Here is a 17,063-nt window from a genome sequence, read left to right as displayed (position 1 = left end):
CAAAATCAAGGCATTTACACGTCTAGTATTACACTCGCCTGGATGATGAGTTACTGCTGGAGTCCTAATGCAGACGTCATGTACAGTGTTCATGTCACGCACAGTGATACAAACATAACATAGAAATATTAGTCTTGGATGTCAAAGAGTTAATCAGGGGGTTGTTAAAGGAAACCCAAACCAGGACGCTGTACAGGAAACGTCTGAACAGCTACAAGTAACCCTTTGAGTTTTATACACAGAACCAACTGTACAAATAATACAATAACAATCTCAAAAATTAAGCACTTTTACCATTTTAGAATATTAATATTTTTATCAATGCATTTCTATACAGTTATTTTGATCATCTTTAAAGCAGCCTCTCTTTTTAGCCTCTGTAAAGTTAGTTTTTTTTGTTCAATTTACACAACATTATTTATGCACAACCAGCTGTGTTGATCAAAGTATGTGCACTCTGGATTTAAATATGACATTCATTGTCAATAAAGTTAAGAAGTGTGGATGTGATTAGCATTAACGTCTGTCTATAAAATCTTAGTTATTGCAGTTCTTTACTTTTGGCCCCTCTATGCTCAGAAAAGCAATTTGAGCCTGAAGGCAAATTCCCATTCTTAACTGAGAATAAAGTTGAATATTGACTGCATTATGAAATATGAATCATACCAGCTGGTATGCAGTGCAATACATTCCTATTGAATCCAAATGCAGAGGCATCTGGATGTAATGTTACGTTTTTTTTAAATCTTACGTAGAGTAGTCAGGTAAAATTTGTGTTGTTTTTAGTTTTGGTTAAATCATTCTGGCAGACATGCCTGTTATTACCAGTGTTTGTTTTCATCCCTGACATACACACATACCCTTTAAAACCTCAGGAAGTGCAACATCTGGCAATATGTTCATCAGTCCTGCAGGCCTGTGTGAAGGTACAGGACAGTATGAGGGCAAAGCAACGCACGCACACGCACATTCCCATTTGATCCCATTTTGATTATGACACTGCTCTTCTAGAGGTGCTGTAACTCAAGCTGGTGCTGCCGCCGCTCTTGTGCGAGATCTTGACTGTCGTAGCAACCGTTAGGCTCGGCGTCATGGCAACAGGGAAGCTGGGTATGGCGGCTGCTGCAAAACCAACTGTTGTGGCAACGGTAAAGGAAGAGGTCGGTTCATTTGGGCATCCGTACTGAAGTAAGATGTCGACACACTCTTGGCTGCCAGCACTGCGAGCCAGTACCAGAGCTGTCTGCCCCTGAGCATCCCGGTGCCGGACATCAAAGCCATACTGAAGTGAATTGAAAAACAATAAATAAATGGATTAGATTATGTAATATTCTATATTTTTATCATGAGGAATGTATTGCAACTTCAACCTGACAGGCTTGTCTTAAATTATCCCAACAAGGTTTGACTCAGCGTGCTTTAGAGCCTTTCACACCTATAGATCACCTTGAGTGGTCTGCTGAGTCATCTGTTTTAAAGCTTTTTGTTTTTTGCTAAGGGAATTACTTAGTGGTTCTTGAAGGGTAACATTTATTATCTTGCCAGTTTTTGCATTACTCAACATGATATTTTACACTAAGAAGAAATTTTAAATTATTGCATTGCACTTCTACGGTAATATAAAACAAGCCATCCACACAAAGGTTTTATTTAGAGAGAGGGAAGGAAACGCACCCAAACAAGAAGCTGCGTCATCACCACATCAGCCTGTTGACAGGCAGCGTGCAGTGCAGAGCCAGGCAGTCTTAGCGCTAAGAACGACCTGCAGGAGAGCGCCAGGCCGAGAGGGGCATTAATGTCCTCCTTAGTACAGTGGGCCAAAAGGAGCAGCAGCTTGGGGAGGTTGTGCTCCATCACTGCCAACAGAAGACGGCCAGATAGTGTGATGTCTGGGCCCTCGCCAGGAGTGGGAGGGGGCAACGGCGCCACAAACAGTTTCTGCTCATATTTGGCCCTGATCCACGACTCCCGCTCCTCACTGAACAAGCAAAGAAAGCAAAGAAAATTGATGAATATTCATTAAAATACATTTAGCTCCTTGTCTTTCTCCTGTTCAAGAATAACAACAATTTATTTCTACTGAAACTTCACATAACGTACATGACAAATTTCTAAGTATGCAGCTCCTACGTACTTACTGTAAAATAAATTAACTAAAGCAGTGTTTCTGTCACATCAATAATGTCACATCTCAAAACAATATGGTCTTTACCGTGTAGCATCAGGTGCTGGTTTACGGTGGCCCAGAGTGCGCGCCTCCCATATACTGTTTACCAAGTGGTTGCCAATGGCACTAAGAACCAGTGTCAGCTCTCGTGGCAGATCATCAAGGTCCAACGACCGAACACGTGACAGATGGGTCCCCAAGTTTCGGTGAATCCCTGAACACTCGATGCATATGAGAGCACCCAGGTTCAGACTGGCCCAGGTTGGATCTTAAAGAAGAAGGTACACACAACAAATTAGGCTGCCTCTCCATTTGAAACTGAACTATGTACAGATTTGTAATGTTATAATTTGCTGTGTGGCATTTAAATATGCCAGTTTGGCCAAGTAATGCCATAAAAGTGACTGAAGTTGTGTGAAATCCCGTTTGGGCAGGTTTTGAAGCAGGGCTGTTTAAAGCAGGGCTGTTTGGGCCAATGTGCCCAGCATTAAATTCCTCTGAAACTCTGGCACTTTAAACTTTTCCAACATTAGAAAAACATTCAGCATTCAGTGGGAAACATTGTTGCAGTATTTTCAGTAGATATTTTTCCTTGCGGAAGAAGAAATGTTATTTCAAGGCCTGGATAACAACACGGTTCAGATTCAGCAAAGCATTTCATCTCTGTTTTAAATGAACAAGTCAGCAAGTTTGAACAATTACACAATATGAAAACAATAATACTGAAAAATAACGCTGTTTTTCCTCTTTCTATAAGAAATGTGTTCGGAAAAAAAGATTGTGTCTAAAAGGGATGGTGCATGTAAGGTCACCTGGCTAATCTGGGATTCTCCCACAGTGGCAGTGTTTATTGCATGCTAACTAAATAGTTATTCCCATTTTGTCATTTGTGTTTCAGTGATATTTTGTGATTTTTACAACATCTGAACTAATAAGCAACTGTTTAGAATATAGTATGTTAAATACAGTATCTTGAACGCCAAACTATAGTCCGAAAGTAGCCTTCTTTGGACAGTCTAAGATGTGAAAAAAAACAGAAACAGATATTCACATGTACAAAGAGAAGAAAAGCTATTAAGATGTGTCACTAACTTGGAGCATCACAGTCAACACAGAAGTTGTTGCCCTTCGCATTGCGGATCGCCTGCAGAACCACTGCTTCACTCTGGCTGTTCTTGCGAGCCTGTGGAAAATGCAGAGTATGGTTAAAATGAGAGAAATACCTGCTAACTAACCCTCTGTAATATGTGCTCTCATAACTGTTCATTACTATAAACAATGATTATAATTTACAAATCTCCTAGTGAAAAAGCAGTGGTAGATGGCTATAATCATTATTATGACCATTTAAAGCTGTAAAATGATCGGTTCTGGCCTCCTGGGACACGCAATTCTCATAACACTTAAAAAGAAATACATTGTGGTATTAAAGTTATTTTTCACAATCTTTATATTAGTGGCAATAACATTTTTTAGATGATTGAACAAACAACACCAGGACATACTCCTCACTCAAGAACAGAATCCAGCACAGCCCATTAGTGGACAGGACTGTTAGTCCGACACATACAGTACAGGAGATGAAGTGGGTTTTTGGTAATGGCCAATCAAGTTAGCTGCCCTCATCCTTTTTAAAAGTAGCAGCAGTAACAGTTTCCTAGGCCAGTTTATCCTGAGAGACCTTATCCAGGAGTCCCAGGGTGCAAATACACAGCACACAAAATGAGTTTGAGGCCCTCCTAATGTGCTTCCAAGGGCAGATACATCTAAATTTACATTTCATGTCGTAGAATAAATGTGTGGAACAGCTGAGCACTTATATCCTGTATGTGTTTCTCTGCCAACAAAAACCTAAAGAATTGTTCTATAAACTTGTAGTGGGAGCTGGTCTGAGCAGATAGAAATACAGATACTATTTCATGCCAATATGGGGACCAGTGTTGCACTACAGCACCTGATCTGCAAATATACAACCTCAGGTGTATGACTGCCCTCCTCGATGTAAGCAGGAGCACATAATAGTAAGGTGAATATTGCCCTGTACCAAAATGGCATTGCTACTGCATTTGCGCCTATGAAACGTGAAGCTATTTATCTTTTTTTTTTTTACATTTGTCAATTCAATTTATGTTGCCTTTTGCTCATTCTTGCCTTGTTTTTGCTGCTTTCACAGAGCTGCAGGCTGGCCAGGATCTGGCTCTCAATGGCTTGGACCCAGGAGTCCCTCTCTTCCACACTCTGGGCTTCAAAGTGCCATGTTTGGCCGGAACTCGACACAATGAGGAAGTCAAAGTTATCCTCATCTGACATAGAAAAACATGAGCATAGAAACAAGAAATATTTCATCAGGGGCTTTTTTGCCCATGTGGAAGGTTAAAGCAGTCACACAAATGTAGATATTTAATTAACAGTCTGTTAACATTATGAACAAAAAAGACAGTTTTAGTTTGCATGCATCAGTGTACTTAAGCATCCATGTCTGGCCACTATTAGACATAAGAATGTCTATAACCACATGCTAAAATGTACATACATCTAGATAAAATAATTTAGATGCATGTAATTTTTAGATGCATAGTAATTTAGCCATTCTACAACAAAACCTTGATTTAATAATAATGTCCCTTCCCTAATGTGACAGGAAAGCAAAAAAACAGCAACACAAGGCGACAGACGTGGCAAGTGCAGAGGGTCTGCCAGAGTTAAAAGATGCAGCATGACAGATCAACATTACCTGTCTTGCTTACGTTTCTTAAGCTACCAAAGCTTTTAAGTTTCCACAGTTTGCGTTTGGCTGCATTAAAAGAGAGAAAAAGTCACAGAAACGGCAACAAAATAAAAGAGAGAAAATATTACATTGGAGAATGCTTGATGCTTTTATCGTTGGGAGACTTGTTAAATGCTGAATGTAAAAAAAAAAAAAACTTATGGAGGTTATGGGGTTTACCATCTGCTTGGCCAATGGTTGCATCTCCTTTCTGGTTCATGCTTTTCTTTCTGCGATGTTTCTTCCTGTCTGTGACCGGGGAGGAGGAGCCTACATCTTTGGTGGAGGAGGAGCTGGACACACCCTCAACTGCAGAGTCTTGCAATGAGATCACATAAAAACATATCAAAATATAGCCGCAAGCTTTCTCAATAGCAACTAATTTCACACATGTGGTCCAACATTATTATAAAAAATATCCTGCAAGCTTTGTAACGATTGGACAAACAGTGCACTTTGTTTAAAATGCCTACAACTGATTTGTCAAAAATATTTATTTTCAATTCAGTGGGATATGTAGCTCAGTCCAGCTCACGGCAATTTGAGAAAAGCCAATTATCAACACAAAAACAATTGCTATTAAATCCGGAAGCTGCAATTGCAAGCACAAACCTTGATTTGCGTCATTCCACGGCCAGTTATTGTGCATTTAAAGCGCCCCCTAGTGGTCAATTTGAATGAGATTTGCACTGTGTAAGGTCATTATGTAGACATTTCCTGGAAGTTTTGTGTTGACTGGACAAATATTTAGTCATTTATAGCCTGATTTGCGCTATATCACCTGCAGTTTGTTTGCATTTACAGCGATCCCTGGTGTTCAATTTGAATGAAACTTTCAGGGCGTGGTTCAGGTACTTATGAGGACATATTCTGAGAGATTTGTGATTATTGTACAATGAATATGTGATATATAGCAAATTGTGTGTAAGGCCACTCTCCTATCTTGCACTTGTTGCGCCCCCTAGTGGTGTATGTATATAAAACTGTTTGGGTATATCTGGGGCACTTATCTGAACATACCCTATGATGATTGGCCTTACAGTTGTTGACTTGTGTTAATTTATGTCCAGAGCCACGCCCCTTTCAAAGTTCATTGGCCAATAACTTGAAAAGTAATTGAGATATGGACATGCTTTATACAACTTGTAATAAGCTTGATCCACTGATGATTCACTGAAAGTTTGGTGGCAATCGGAGCAACAGTGTAGGAGTAGTGTGTCTTTCAAAAAAATTAAAATGGCTGAAATATTTTCTAGGCGGACCTTAACGGTCCTTAAAGCTTTTTGTAGAGCACATTACGCTGCACGTGTGTGAGAAATTTCAAGTCATTTGGACTACCGCTCGCGGTTTGAACCCTAATTACATTTATCTGGTACAAAACATGCATGTTTTTAGGATGATGAAAGTAATTTACTCACCAACACTTTGAGCGTGGTTTGATATAGTAGAGGGACACCGCTGCACACCTCTGTTGCTCCTCAGGAACAACGCACCACCCAGCCCTTCCATCCCATCGCTTACAGGGACTAAAGTGATGATAGCACGCATGCACATAATAATAAAGTCATGTACACAAACAAACAGAGCTACTGACATAAAAGTAAACACATTCCTGATTTTGTGTGAACTCCAGAGAAAATAAAAAGCAGTGTATGACTTAGTGATCTGTTAATGATCCTCTTTTGTGCTTAGATTTTTCCTTTAATTTTCGCTCTCTGGAATAGAAGCTTTAGCCCTCTTCACAGAGAAAGTCTTAAAATATAAGAAACAGTGGATTTTTTGTATTTCTGATGTCACCTAACTCACAGGCACCCCAGCTCCACAAAGAAAAGAAAAGGACCAGGGTGGAGATCCACGGAAGGACATTGCCATTTGTATAAGCAAAGTCTATTGCTATAATTGTTTAATAGTTAGGAAACAGCAGTTAGATTGCATTTTTTGTTATTGTTTTATGCTTATGCACAGATTTTGGTAACGGAATCAGTTTAGCTTTGTATAGTTTCTTTGAGACATCTAAAGAATATATATATATTGACCTGGGCCGACACCCTCAAGTCCCGGCATATCTTTGGCACGCCCGTTGAGCCCGACTGGAAGGCCACTGGCATGTACAGCACGAGGCGGTCGCTTTCCTGGCACTTTCACTGTCACTCGCAGCAGGTCCATCTCCTTCCCAGGAGCATTTAGCATGTAGTCCTGCCAAGCCAAACATCAGCCATTACACATCAACCACTAGCCATCAGTGGTGCAGCATAATGCTTTAGAGCTCCGTCAACACACTGACTCACATTGACACTAGAGTGATAGGACAGTATGCCATCGTTGGACAGCGTGACATACTTCTTCTTCCATTCTTTGTTGAGCGAGTTCCCGCTGCGCTTCAACAAGATGCCCTGATGGAGGTGACAAAACCGAAGAGTGAGAATTTATTTCAAATGTCTCGTGTGTTCATCTTGCCCTTTTTGAGAGCATGATGACTGCTGGCTGCCAAAAGCATCCACTATGCTATTCATCAGGCCAATAAAAGACATCACAACATTTCATCACAAGCTCCACAAGCTGAAAATGCTTTTACACATTTGATTTGAAGTGACTGCTGGTGTGATGTCCTCTGCAGAGGGTCATTAGATACATCATGCTTTTTTCTGCATCCACTGCAAATCTGTGTCCTACCTGTTTGATGGGAATGGAGCGTCCACTGCCCAGATCTCCCATACAATCTGCACTCCTTCTGTTTGAGTCACTGCCCCTCCGACCCTAAACAAAGTACAAGAGGTGCATTGTAGGCATCAATGGCAATAATGGCAATAATTGGGTAATTAAGGAAGTCTTCTTTACAGATTGCTGTACATTTCATTACAAAGCCATAATTTCAAATAAAAGGAAGCATAAGCACGACTGCTTTGGCTACTAAAAAAAACGTTAAAAATCATTTGACCGTCTTGTACCGCAAATCTGGAGGTGCGTCTCCGGGTGGCACTGCGGACGGACCCAGGCGTGGCACTATCCTGCTTTTCCCCTCTCACTGTCTTGCCAATCTCTTTATGACTGATCACAGGAGTGGAGGGAAGTGATGAGGAGTAATCACTGCTCTGACCACCGTTACTGGCCTAAAAAAAGGAGGAGGGGGGTGATGAAGTAGTAGTTGAGAAAAAAAAGGAGATAATTGAGTTTGTCACAACAGCATGCCGACAGCCTTTAAAAATAGCCTGACAGACGAATAAAATATGCAATACACAAGGTAAGAAAAGGCGCACGCCATTTTTTCAGACAGTGTGGAACAGATAGACAGTTGTACCTGTCCAGGAAAGACACCTGACACGGGGGTGGAGCCTCCGGAGTGACTGGGAGAGTTAGGGAGAGATTTACAGGAAGCCAGTAGAGCAGCTTGCTTCTTGGCTGCCATGATCTTCTGAGCAGCTGTGGAAACACAAAAACTTTAAAATAGACACATAACCTTCATATATCTATATCTTCTGCAGCATAATTCTCAATGCTCTGATCTGCACACATACCATCAGTGAAGACTCTGTTCACATTGAGGCCGTACGTTGCACAGGTTTCATAGTAGGTGCAGCGCCGCACGTCTGAGCACAGCTGTCTGGCCCTGGCATCATCTATTACTCTGGGGTTGGTGCTGCTTATCTTATCTAGAAAAAGCACAAATCGCAAATATAAATTCACTCATGCAAACATTTGAATCAAAGCACGTGCTACATGTGAGTGGCTTACCCTGAGTACCGACTACTATGAAAGGTATCTCAGAAATGGGCCGGTGGGTAGCGAGCTGGTGGTAGATTCTGTAAACTTCCTGGAAGCTGGCCTCGTTTTCCAAACTGAAGACCAAGATAACTGCATCCACCCAACTTGCAAACTGAAGAGAAGGGAGGAGGAAAAAAGAAGAGCAGCACTCTGGCCGTAAGCGCTAGTGTAATTGTGTGTATTTAGTTGTCCACATTAACCAAGTTCAAACCCACCTGAGCACCCGGGAGTTCTGTTTCTTCTCTGATTATCAACACGTGGCTCTGTCCATCCACCAGGACGTCCTTAATGTATTGGCGACCTGCAAATACACAGTTGGAATAATCTAGAGTTCTTACTGATATTTTTGCAGTTCACACGTATAACTAATAACATTAATAGCATGCCCAGGCTCATACAAATTGAATGTAGCCAGTATTAATGTAATACATTTTATATTTTGTCTCTTTCTTCTTTTATTGTTGGTTTCTTTCCTTTATTAATATTTCTCTTTAATTTGCTTTTATTCATTGTTTGTTTTTGTCTCTTTTTTTCTACATATAAACTTATAGATGTGTCTAATTTGCTCTGTTATTCAATTTTTCTTTTGTCCTTTGCTTTGTTGTTACATATTAAACTGTAATCATACTATATAATAAAGTGAGACACTTTATAAGCTCCATGGGGTTTCTTGTCTTCCTTGCACATGTGTTTATGATGGATTGGTTACTATGTACAAATTATTTTGATGTGTTAAATAAAGAAGAAGAAAATTGTTATTAAGCTCTAATAATAAGAAAAACACACATAAAGGTTGTAGAATGAGGACATGTGAAACCAACCCTCAGCATTTTCCAGCTGCAGGTAACTTCCTGTCAAGTGCCTGTGAACCAGAGCGGACTTCCCACTGTATAGACCTCCCAAAACACCCTGAAGAGCACAAACACACAGATAAAGAGAGAGAGAGAGAGAGAAATTATTAATTTAGTATTAAATCCCACTCACCAGTTTGTAAAAGCTATGTCCTGATGCTTACCAGGTGAAGCTCTTGTATAGTTTGGCTCATGGTCCATTCTTGACTGCTGGTGCATGCAGCTGAAGAAAGAAAATTGACAGCCAAAAAGTAGAGAGAGGATTCATTAATAAAAAGTAAAAAAAATGTATTGGTAACTTGCTATGTAACAAGATGCAGGATAGCAGAGCTAAAATCTGGGCTAACAAGCTAACTAAGCTAAAAAAAACTTCTCACATCCATTTCTGTACTGGAAAAACTAACATGATCATTGACCTTTTCATCTGATTGTGAGCAAGCCAGCCAACTATTAAAACAAAATGTCAGACTGCTTTAAAGCAAAACTAAAGCACTTTTCTCTTTGCTCCCCCTACAGGTTGGAAGCGGAACTGTCCATTGCCGATGTCTCATTACAGATCTGCTGCCCGATCTGGCAAACTTGCATAGTGCGCTAATCTATTTAGCCTTGAAAATGTATTATTCTTTAGCTATGGTGAGATAATTAATCTGGTTCCCAGCGCAGATTCCCACATTTCATGAATTTTATGGAAGTTTTTATAGAAGTTGGTGTCTACTGAAAGAAGACAGAATATGCCACTTGGTGCTCTGTGGTGTCACACTGATTTAAAAAGGCAGGAGCAGACTTACATCAGAAAAAAGTAAAATAAGCTAAAATAAAAATGATGTGTTAATGAAAGAGTGTGAGTAAAGTATTTCATAAAAAGAGGAAACTACACTGTGGAAAGTGAAATTATGGCACTAGGGAATTTGTTTCTTGTAAGAAAAATGTGTCTTAATACTGTAATGTTTTTATACGGGATGATCAATAGTGTGATTTTGTTTACTTTATGGGCAACTTTATTTTGCATTAGACAAAAATGAAATGGGTCTTTAAGATATAATAGAAGATAACTGCTGTCAAATGAGTCATCTAGTTACAGAGTTTCTTATTTAGGTTGCGGCAGACAGCATCTCCAGAGATTAGCAATCTCATTCCTCTTACAGTTCTTGACAGTCTTTGAAAAGCAGACATGTAATGACTTATAAACTACACTATAAAACAACCCTTTGAAGACAAAAGCAATCATTTAGATTATAGCAAAGTGTAACGTGTGTAATGTTACTTGACTCCCTTTGAAAAACCTGAAGCATCTCATTTGATCGTGGTTGAGCTTTTACATTCATAAGATGATCTATTAGGGGTAGCTTAAATAAAACTGTGTTTGTGTTGGTTTTCTGGCTTTAGTTTTACTGATAAGAACAACATGAGGACTGAGTTTTAATTTCAAAAACCTACGTACATTATGTCCCAAGTGTCATGATGATATATAGTTTGTGAGATTATGGCCAAAAATATCTACTTCAATTCCAAACTGTGATCATAATGATCCAGCAGCTGTGCAGGTTTATTGTGTAGCGGTCGTTTGAGTACGTTATCAGATTTGGTACTAAAATAAGACGTTGTTAAAACGCCAAATAAGGTTAGCTGCATTTGTTCCGTTTTTAGTTGAGTTACAGCACTACAGAAACTATTCAAACATATTCTTTTTCTTAGTTTTATTACTCAACTTTCTTTAAGGTCATATTGTAGATATATTTCTGTTCCACACTTTACAGAAATTATGAATCAAAAGTCTCTCCTATTCAGTCTTAATAAGGTTTTTCTTCAAATAAAATAGAGATTCGACCGGTACATTATAATGGAATACCTCCACTAGAGTCAGTATCTTGAAACAAGACAAAATAACAATATAAGACAGATAAATCCACTGGTGGCAAGAAAATAATATTCAAAACAATTCTTAAAACAATCTGATTTCTTTTATAAAATTATGTACAATACTTTCCACTATTAACAAACATGTTTGACATTTTAAAGATTTTGCTTCACACAAGACACACACACACACACACACACACACACACACACACACACACACACACACACACACACACACACACACACACACACACACACAAAAGCTGTCATTGGCCGGCTTTTCCAGGGACACAGATTGCAACTTTAACCCCCCTACTCTACCTCAAAACCATCTTTGGTCAACTCCCCCTTTCATCGGCAGTTTCACGCCATAGACCAAATAGCATCTCTCACGGCTTGCTGTTGCCATGGCAACTCCATTTTCCAGAAGCCTCCAGCCCGGGTCTCTATACAATAAATGGTCTCTCATGGATACAGCGACGGGTGTGAGAGACAGAGAGACCACCTGTGTGCATTTGATGCTAAAAATATGCGAGTGTGTGCATGCCTTGACAATGATGACCATTTTTTTCTAAATTAAATTTGATCAATTACGGTAACCGATCATCAGAATACTGACATAACATGGAAATTACAGGTTCAACAAGACACAATGTTGACTCTGCAGCTCCTAAACACTTAAACACAATGTGGATGAATGAATAGGCTCCATTTGAAGACTGATTAACTCCACGCACAGAACAGGAAGTCACGGGTTCCTGTTCTCCTCACTTCTCTGATGAACACAGCTCTGTGTATCCCCAACCTTAATTATTCATGTCCCACTTACTCCTGACAAATTATTCAAAGCTTACTCCAAAACCACACTCTTTGTCAAAGTTCATTTTCTTTAGAACGTATCAATAAAGATTAAAGATTGATAAAGTTGCAACATTTCCTATATTTCAAATGGAGGGGTCTTAATATTTCATTAAGTGTTTTCGTAGTTTTTGACAAGACTGAAGTGATTTATCGTGTTTAGTTGGGTTTTTTTTTTATTTGGGGAATTCCTCAAAACAGAGATCCAAAACATTGATTACATTACTGAAGGTAGAGAAACCACTTTAAGGTAGCAGCATTTTAACCTTCTTCACTATGAAAATGTACAGTGAAGCTGATAAAGAACAATCCTTTCTGATTTACTTACATTTTTTCTGCAACATTAATGTGTAAAGTTGTGTAACGTTAATATCCTATCTATACCTGATTTTAGATTAGTTGTATGTTTGTCAAATATTTTTATTTATTATTAACTGCTCTGTAGATCATTGGAAACAGATCCATCTTTTGTCGAGGAAGATGATTCACTTGACACTTAGATGACCTAGTGAGAGGATTTAGTGATCAATATAGGGCTTTGAGTATTTGGTTGTTTGGTCTATGAAATGCCAGAAAATTGTTAAAAGAAATGCCCATGACTATTTCCTACAATCCAATGTAACATATTCAAATAGCTTACCCCAATACTTATTCCAAAACCTCAGAAATAATGAGGACTATCACATGACACAAAAGAATGCAACAAATCCTCACATTTGAGAAGCCGAAAACAAAGAATGTTTGGTATTTTTGCTTCAAACATTTCTTAAAGGATTAATCTATTGTCAAATAGTTGTTGATACAATTTCAGTTAATTGCTCTAGATCATGAACTAATCTGAGTTATGTTTTACCCATTTGTGCCATGGAGTTAAATCTGACTATTTACAGGATAACTGCCATCTATTCTTTAACAGTTAACCTTTAATACCTAATACTTGCCCTACTTATAACCTCAGATGTCATTTTGTTTTGAAAGTGTGCTGCGTTGTTCCCTTTCTGCAGCTCCCATTAAAGCTGATATTATTAAATCTGATTGGCAATATATTTTCACCCGATGTCATCAATGGAAGTTATTGTGTAGCCCTGAGAAATAGTTTCAGATACACTGAGAGATAAAGGCAACAATGAAAGAGAACTGTTGCACCAATCCTATTAAAGACAAGAAAGGTTATCGAGAGCTGATGTCAAACACAGTCACATCAGGATTACTGGTCATGTCAGTCACAAACACTGATGCTGTTCATCAGTAAAGCCTTCAATTAACATGTGTCATCTAAGAAAATTACAACAGTTTATTCTGAATGAAAATAACCACAGAAGACACTGAATTTAGTTTAGTGCTAAAGTAAATTCAAAACCACTTTGCATGACAGTAAGCATGATAAATGTATGCTCACCTGATAATTGAATTTGGCAACTGTGTGTAATTTACTATGCCCAAATGAATGAAATGTTTAAGAAAATGAATGAATAAGAACAGCAGTAGAGCATTAAAGAAACTGATTGGAGCACATTGTTTTGGTTTAGGTTCACAAAATTACAAAGAGGGCAATATAAATGAGAATAAATATGTGATCCTGTGTAATAACATTAAATAAAATGGTATTTGTAGCACCGGGAAAGTGAAACACCAGATGTGACGGTGTTTTTTAGATAGCAGTCATAATAGTAGATGCATGAGGTGGCCTTACCTTCCTCCTCACTCGACCCCCTTTCCACAGCTGGATAGAGAGGAGGTGCGGTGCTGACGCTGGCTGGCACCGCCGTACTTTTGGTGAAAATGCCACTAATGAACTTGAGCATCTTTCTGTCACGGGGAGGAGCGCGCTGGATTGTTCCTCCCTGGCTCTCCTTCCCCTTCTTCAGGTCCTCAGAGAGGGAATGTAGGTCACTGTTGTCCAGGGTACGACTTGTACCTTTCCTTTGAGGCCTGGACACGTCGGTGACAGGAGGTACAGGCAAGGAAACAGAAACTGTCTTAAATCTCTCCCCTTGAGGGCTGTCCCTAGCCATAATGCCGGAAAATCCTCCGCTGATGGGGGCTCCGGGTCGAATGAGCGTGCCCCTCCCGTCACTGTCAGCCCAGGATGCCCTGTAAGGCCCCAGAGTTGTAGCTGCCATTAAGGGGGACTGGTCCCCAAAACGGTTATCCCTTCGATCTAAAGTCCTAGCAGAGTGATACAAGCTTGTATTGGCCTCTCTGAGTTCCCTCCAGCATGCAGAGTTGCCTCCTGCATGTGACCTCATCAGGACTTCAGGGCGCTGGGTGACCTGTGGCGGGATGGAAAAGGGGAGGCTGCAACGTGAGCGACTGTTCAGGTCTGCTCCATTTTCACCCTTTAGGAAGAGCATGGGGGGCTCTCCGTAGAGCTCCGTCTTAGGGCGCATGGCGTCTGAGCGAGGACCCTCTCTGCGCACAGTTCCCTCAGTGGTAGTTCCTCCATACACTTTGACCATTTGTCTAACAGGTGGATGTACAAAAAAGGTGTCTTTGCTTTTACCAACTGATCCAATGTCTTTTGGGTGTCCATGAATTTCCTTACTTTCAGGCTTTCCCCAGTTCTCAGTGGGGCTGCCATACTTGCCATGCTGCACCTGTTCCACTTCTTCTTCCACCTGTGTGTTTTCTTTTTCTCCCACTTGTATACACACCAGTCCTTCCCCTTTTTTGGGGGCATCTTCCTCCTCCTTCTTAGGGCTCCCTTCCCCCTCTGGAAGAGCCTCCCTCTGGTTCCCTGCTACATCCTCTGGCACAGCTTCAACCTTCACCAGAGTTAGGGAAATGAGGTAGGTGGTGCGTCTCTGTGGGTTGCCTGCCTTGCTCATTGGTATAGCAGACTTCAGCACAGTACCACCTGCACTCTCACCTAGCCAGACCTGCACATCTCAGTCTTGGCAACCAAGACAAGACTGGAGCAGAAGAGAAAAAAATCTAAGATCAAGACAAACACATCAGACACCCAATCAACCCTTGTGTAGTCTGATGCCAGGCCTGTACACTTGACAGGAATCCAAGTTTCCTTTTAAATCCCTCAATAAAGACACGAAGAGTCAGTTAAAAAACAGGAATGCTTCAAATTGCAAATTTCCAGAATATGTTAAAAAGGATGACCCAGTGGTGAAAAAAGTCTAGACTGTTTTTAATGCCTCCTTTAATCCTCTTCAATGCACACAGATACTACTGGTCTCTACCACTGATTCATTCATAATCCTTACCTCTCTTTCTCTCTAATTGATTCTGTGAAAATCTCACATGTAAACACACGGATAGCTATAAGAAGACATTTCTTATCACTGTGTATGTCTCAGGCTCAGATTTCAGCCTGGAATTATGCAACAGCCAACACATTAGGTTGATCCATTTCTTGACTAAAATGAATACTGTCTGAATAATGCCACCTTACTACAGTATGTGTCTTGGATTTTGCTATTATCATACCTTCATTTTTCCTGATGAATAACCATTGCACAGTTCCTTGTACATTTGATTTGGTGAAGAATTTATCTCGCCATCAGATTACCATTCATATCAAACGGCACATCAAATAAGGCTGACAAAAAAAAAGACCTCCAGGTGATAAGTCCAAGACAAAAAACAAAAAAAAACAGGTGAAAGGGAACAGGGTGCAAACAAATCAAAATGGAAATCATTCACTTGTCACGAAGCGTCTGGCAGCTGGAGGCACCGTTCGACAATGTCATGCATAAAATTATGTATGCACGGTGTGATGGTCACTGGGAGATGCTGAAAAAAAACATCTGTTATGTCTCCAGAATAAAAAAAAATTAAAAGATGAAGTAGCCAGATTTACGCAGCCTGAGCAATGCTTCCTTGTGCCTGTATTCCTCCTCTGGAGAGCAGCTCTTCTCGGTCACCGCATCCTCTCCTTCGAGTGCCTCATCCAATTAGCAAGTCAATAAAATGTGTCTGTGAAGCAGAGGAAGCCCACCAGCTCACCACAGCCCCTCCTCCTTTTTTTTTCCTCCTCTTCTCGCTGCCACAGAGCCTTGCAGCCCCCGCTAGCCTGCTGATAGCTGCCGCACAAGCAGCTCCACACTGGATCCAGCTCCGGCAAACAGGCTGGGGATTAGAGGCTAGCAGTGAGGTGGTGGTGGTTGTCCTTGCCAATGTCCATCAGATTTGTATCTAACGACCCAACAAAAGAGATTCAGGAGGGAGAGAGAAAACCACTCAACTCTGCTTCTGTCAAAGCATCTGCTCTGTCTCCAGCTCTGTCTCTACCCTCTCCTTTTCCAGAGCAATTTATGGGCAGCTCCTGCCTTCTCTCCCTGCCTCCCTGTGTCCCCTCGGAGTGAGGAAGTGAGGATGCACAGGATAAATCTCGATGTCTATGAATCATTGCAACAGGGAATAAAATGGAGAAAAAAAATGTTTGAGAATAAGAACGTTTAGGAAGCAAAACTGATTTTAGCAGCATTTAATTGAATTACATGGAGAAGAAACTGAAGATATTAATTTGGGTTTGCAGGTGATGATGCAAGACAGTAAAGAATAAAATGGGAAAGAAAAACAAGTTCCTTGGAAATAAATCATAAACAAAATTCACTCCTTTCATTACAGTATCTCTCTTCAGGGCGGCAGCCACTTCTCCCTCTCTGCTAATCTCCTTATCAAACCATCATTTGTTTTAATAGGCTATAATAGTTCATTATATTTTTCAGTTTTCATAGAATCATATTTGTTCATTTTGTATGGGCTGCTATTTAAATTTTGTATCTAAATATATATAAGAAAATTTGGCATACTATATTAACAATCATCATCACAATAATAA

The 17,063-nt window shown here is 40.1% G+C and overlaps 1 protein-coding gene across 1 annotated transcript; it reads right to left on the bottom strand.

Moving 5' to 3' along the window:
* Positions 1-958: 958 nt before the first annotated feature.
* Positions 959-16,596, bottom strand: LOC116679823 (arf-GAP with GTPase, ANK repeat and PH domain-containing protein 1). Its single transcript, XM_032509286.1, has 20 exons — positions 15,707-16,596; positions 13,959-15,177; positions 9,712-9,770; positions 9,518-9,605; positions 8,912-8,997; positions 8,667-8,808; positions 8,450-8,584; positions 8,233-8,354; positions 7,883-8,044; positions 7,608-7,691; positions 7,223-7,327; positions 6,971-7,130; positions 6,353-6,460; positions 5,115-5,252; positions 4,902-4,961; positions 4,319-4,470; positions 3,260-3,350; positions 2,213-2,435; positions 1,675-1,978; positions 959-1,282 (listed from the first exon to the last, which is right to left on the bottom strand). Exons 2-20 carry the CDS (start codon positions 15,091-15,093, stop codon positions 992-994), a joined length of 3,645 nt encoding a protein of 1,214 aa, XP_032365177.1. The 5' UTR covers positions 15,094-15,177; positions 15,707-16,596; the 3' UTR covers positions 959-991.
* Positions 16,597-17,063: the final 467 nt, after the last annotated feature.

This window comes from Etheostoma spectabile, unplaced genomic scaffold (genome assembly GCF_008692095.1).
Source record: "Etheostoma spectabile isolate EspeVRDwgs_2016 unplaced genomic scaffold, UIUC_Espe_1.0 scaffold00018250, whole genome shotgun sequence".
Taxonomy (NCBI): domain Eukaryota; kingdom Metazoa; phylum Chordata; class Actinopteri; order Perciformes; family Percidae; genus Etheostoma; species Etheostoma spectabile.
The sequence above is the reverse complement of the archived record's forward strand: the minus strand, read 5'-3'. Positions and strand labels throughout refer to the sequence as shown.

What these genes read in the sequence shown, in the direction of transcription:
- LOC116679823 (XM_032509286.1), bottom strand. Translation starts at nt 15,093, where the DNA reads ATGAGCAAGGCAGGCAACCCACAGAGACGCACCACCTACCTCATTTCC. An exon ending in GCAGCTGGAAAATGCTGAGG is followed by an intron (nt 8,998 to 9,517) that starts GTTGGTTTCACA and finishes GTGTATTTGCAG; the next exon opens with GTCGCCAATACATTAAGGAC. An exon ending in ACTTGAGGGTGTCGGCCCAG is followed by an intron (nt 6,461 to 6,970) that starts GTCAATATATAT and finishes TCATCACTTTAG; the next exon opens with TCCCTGTAAGCGATGGGATG.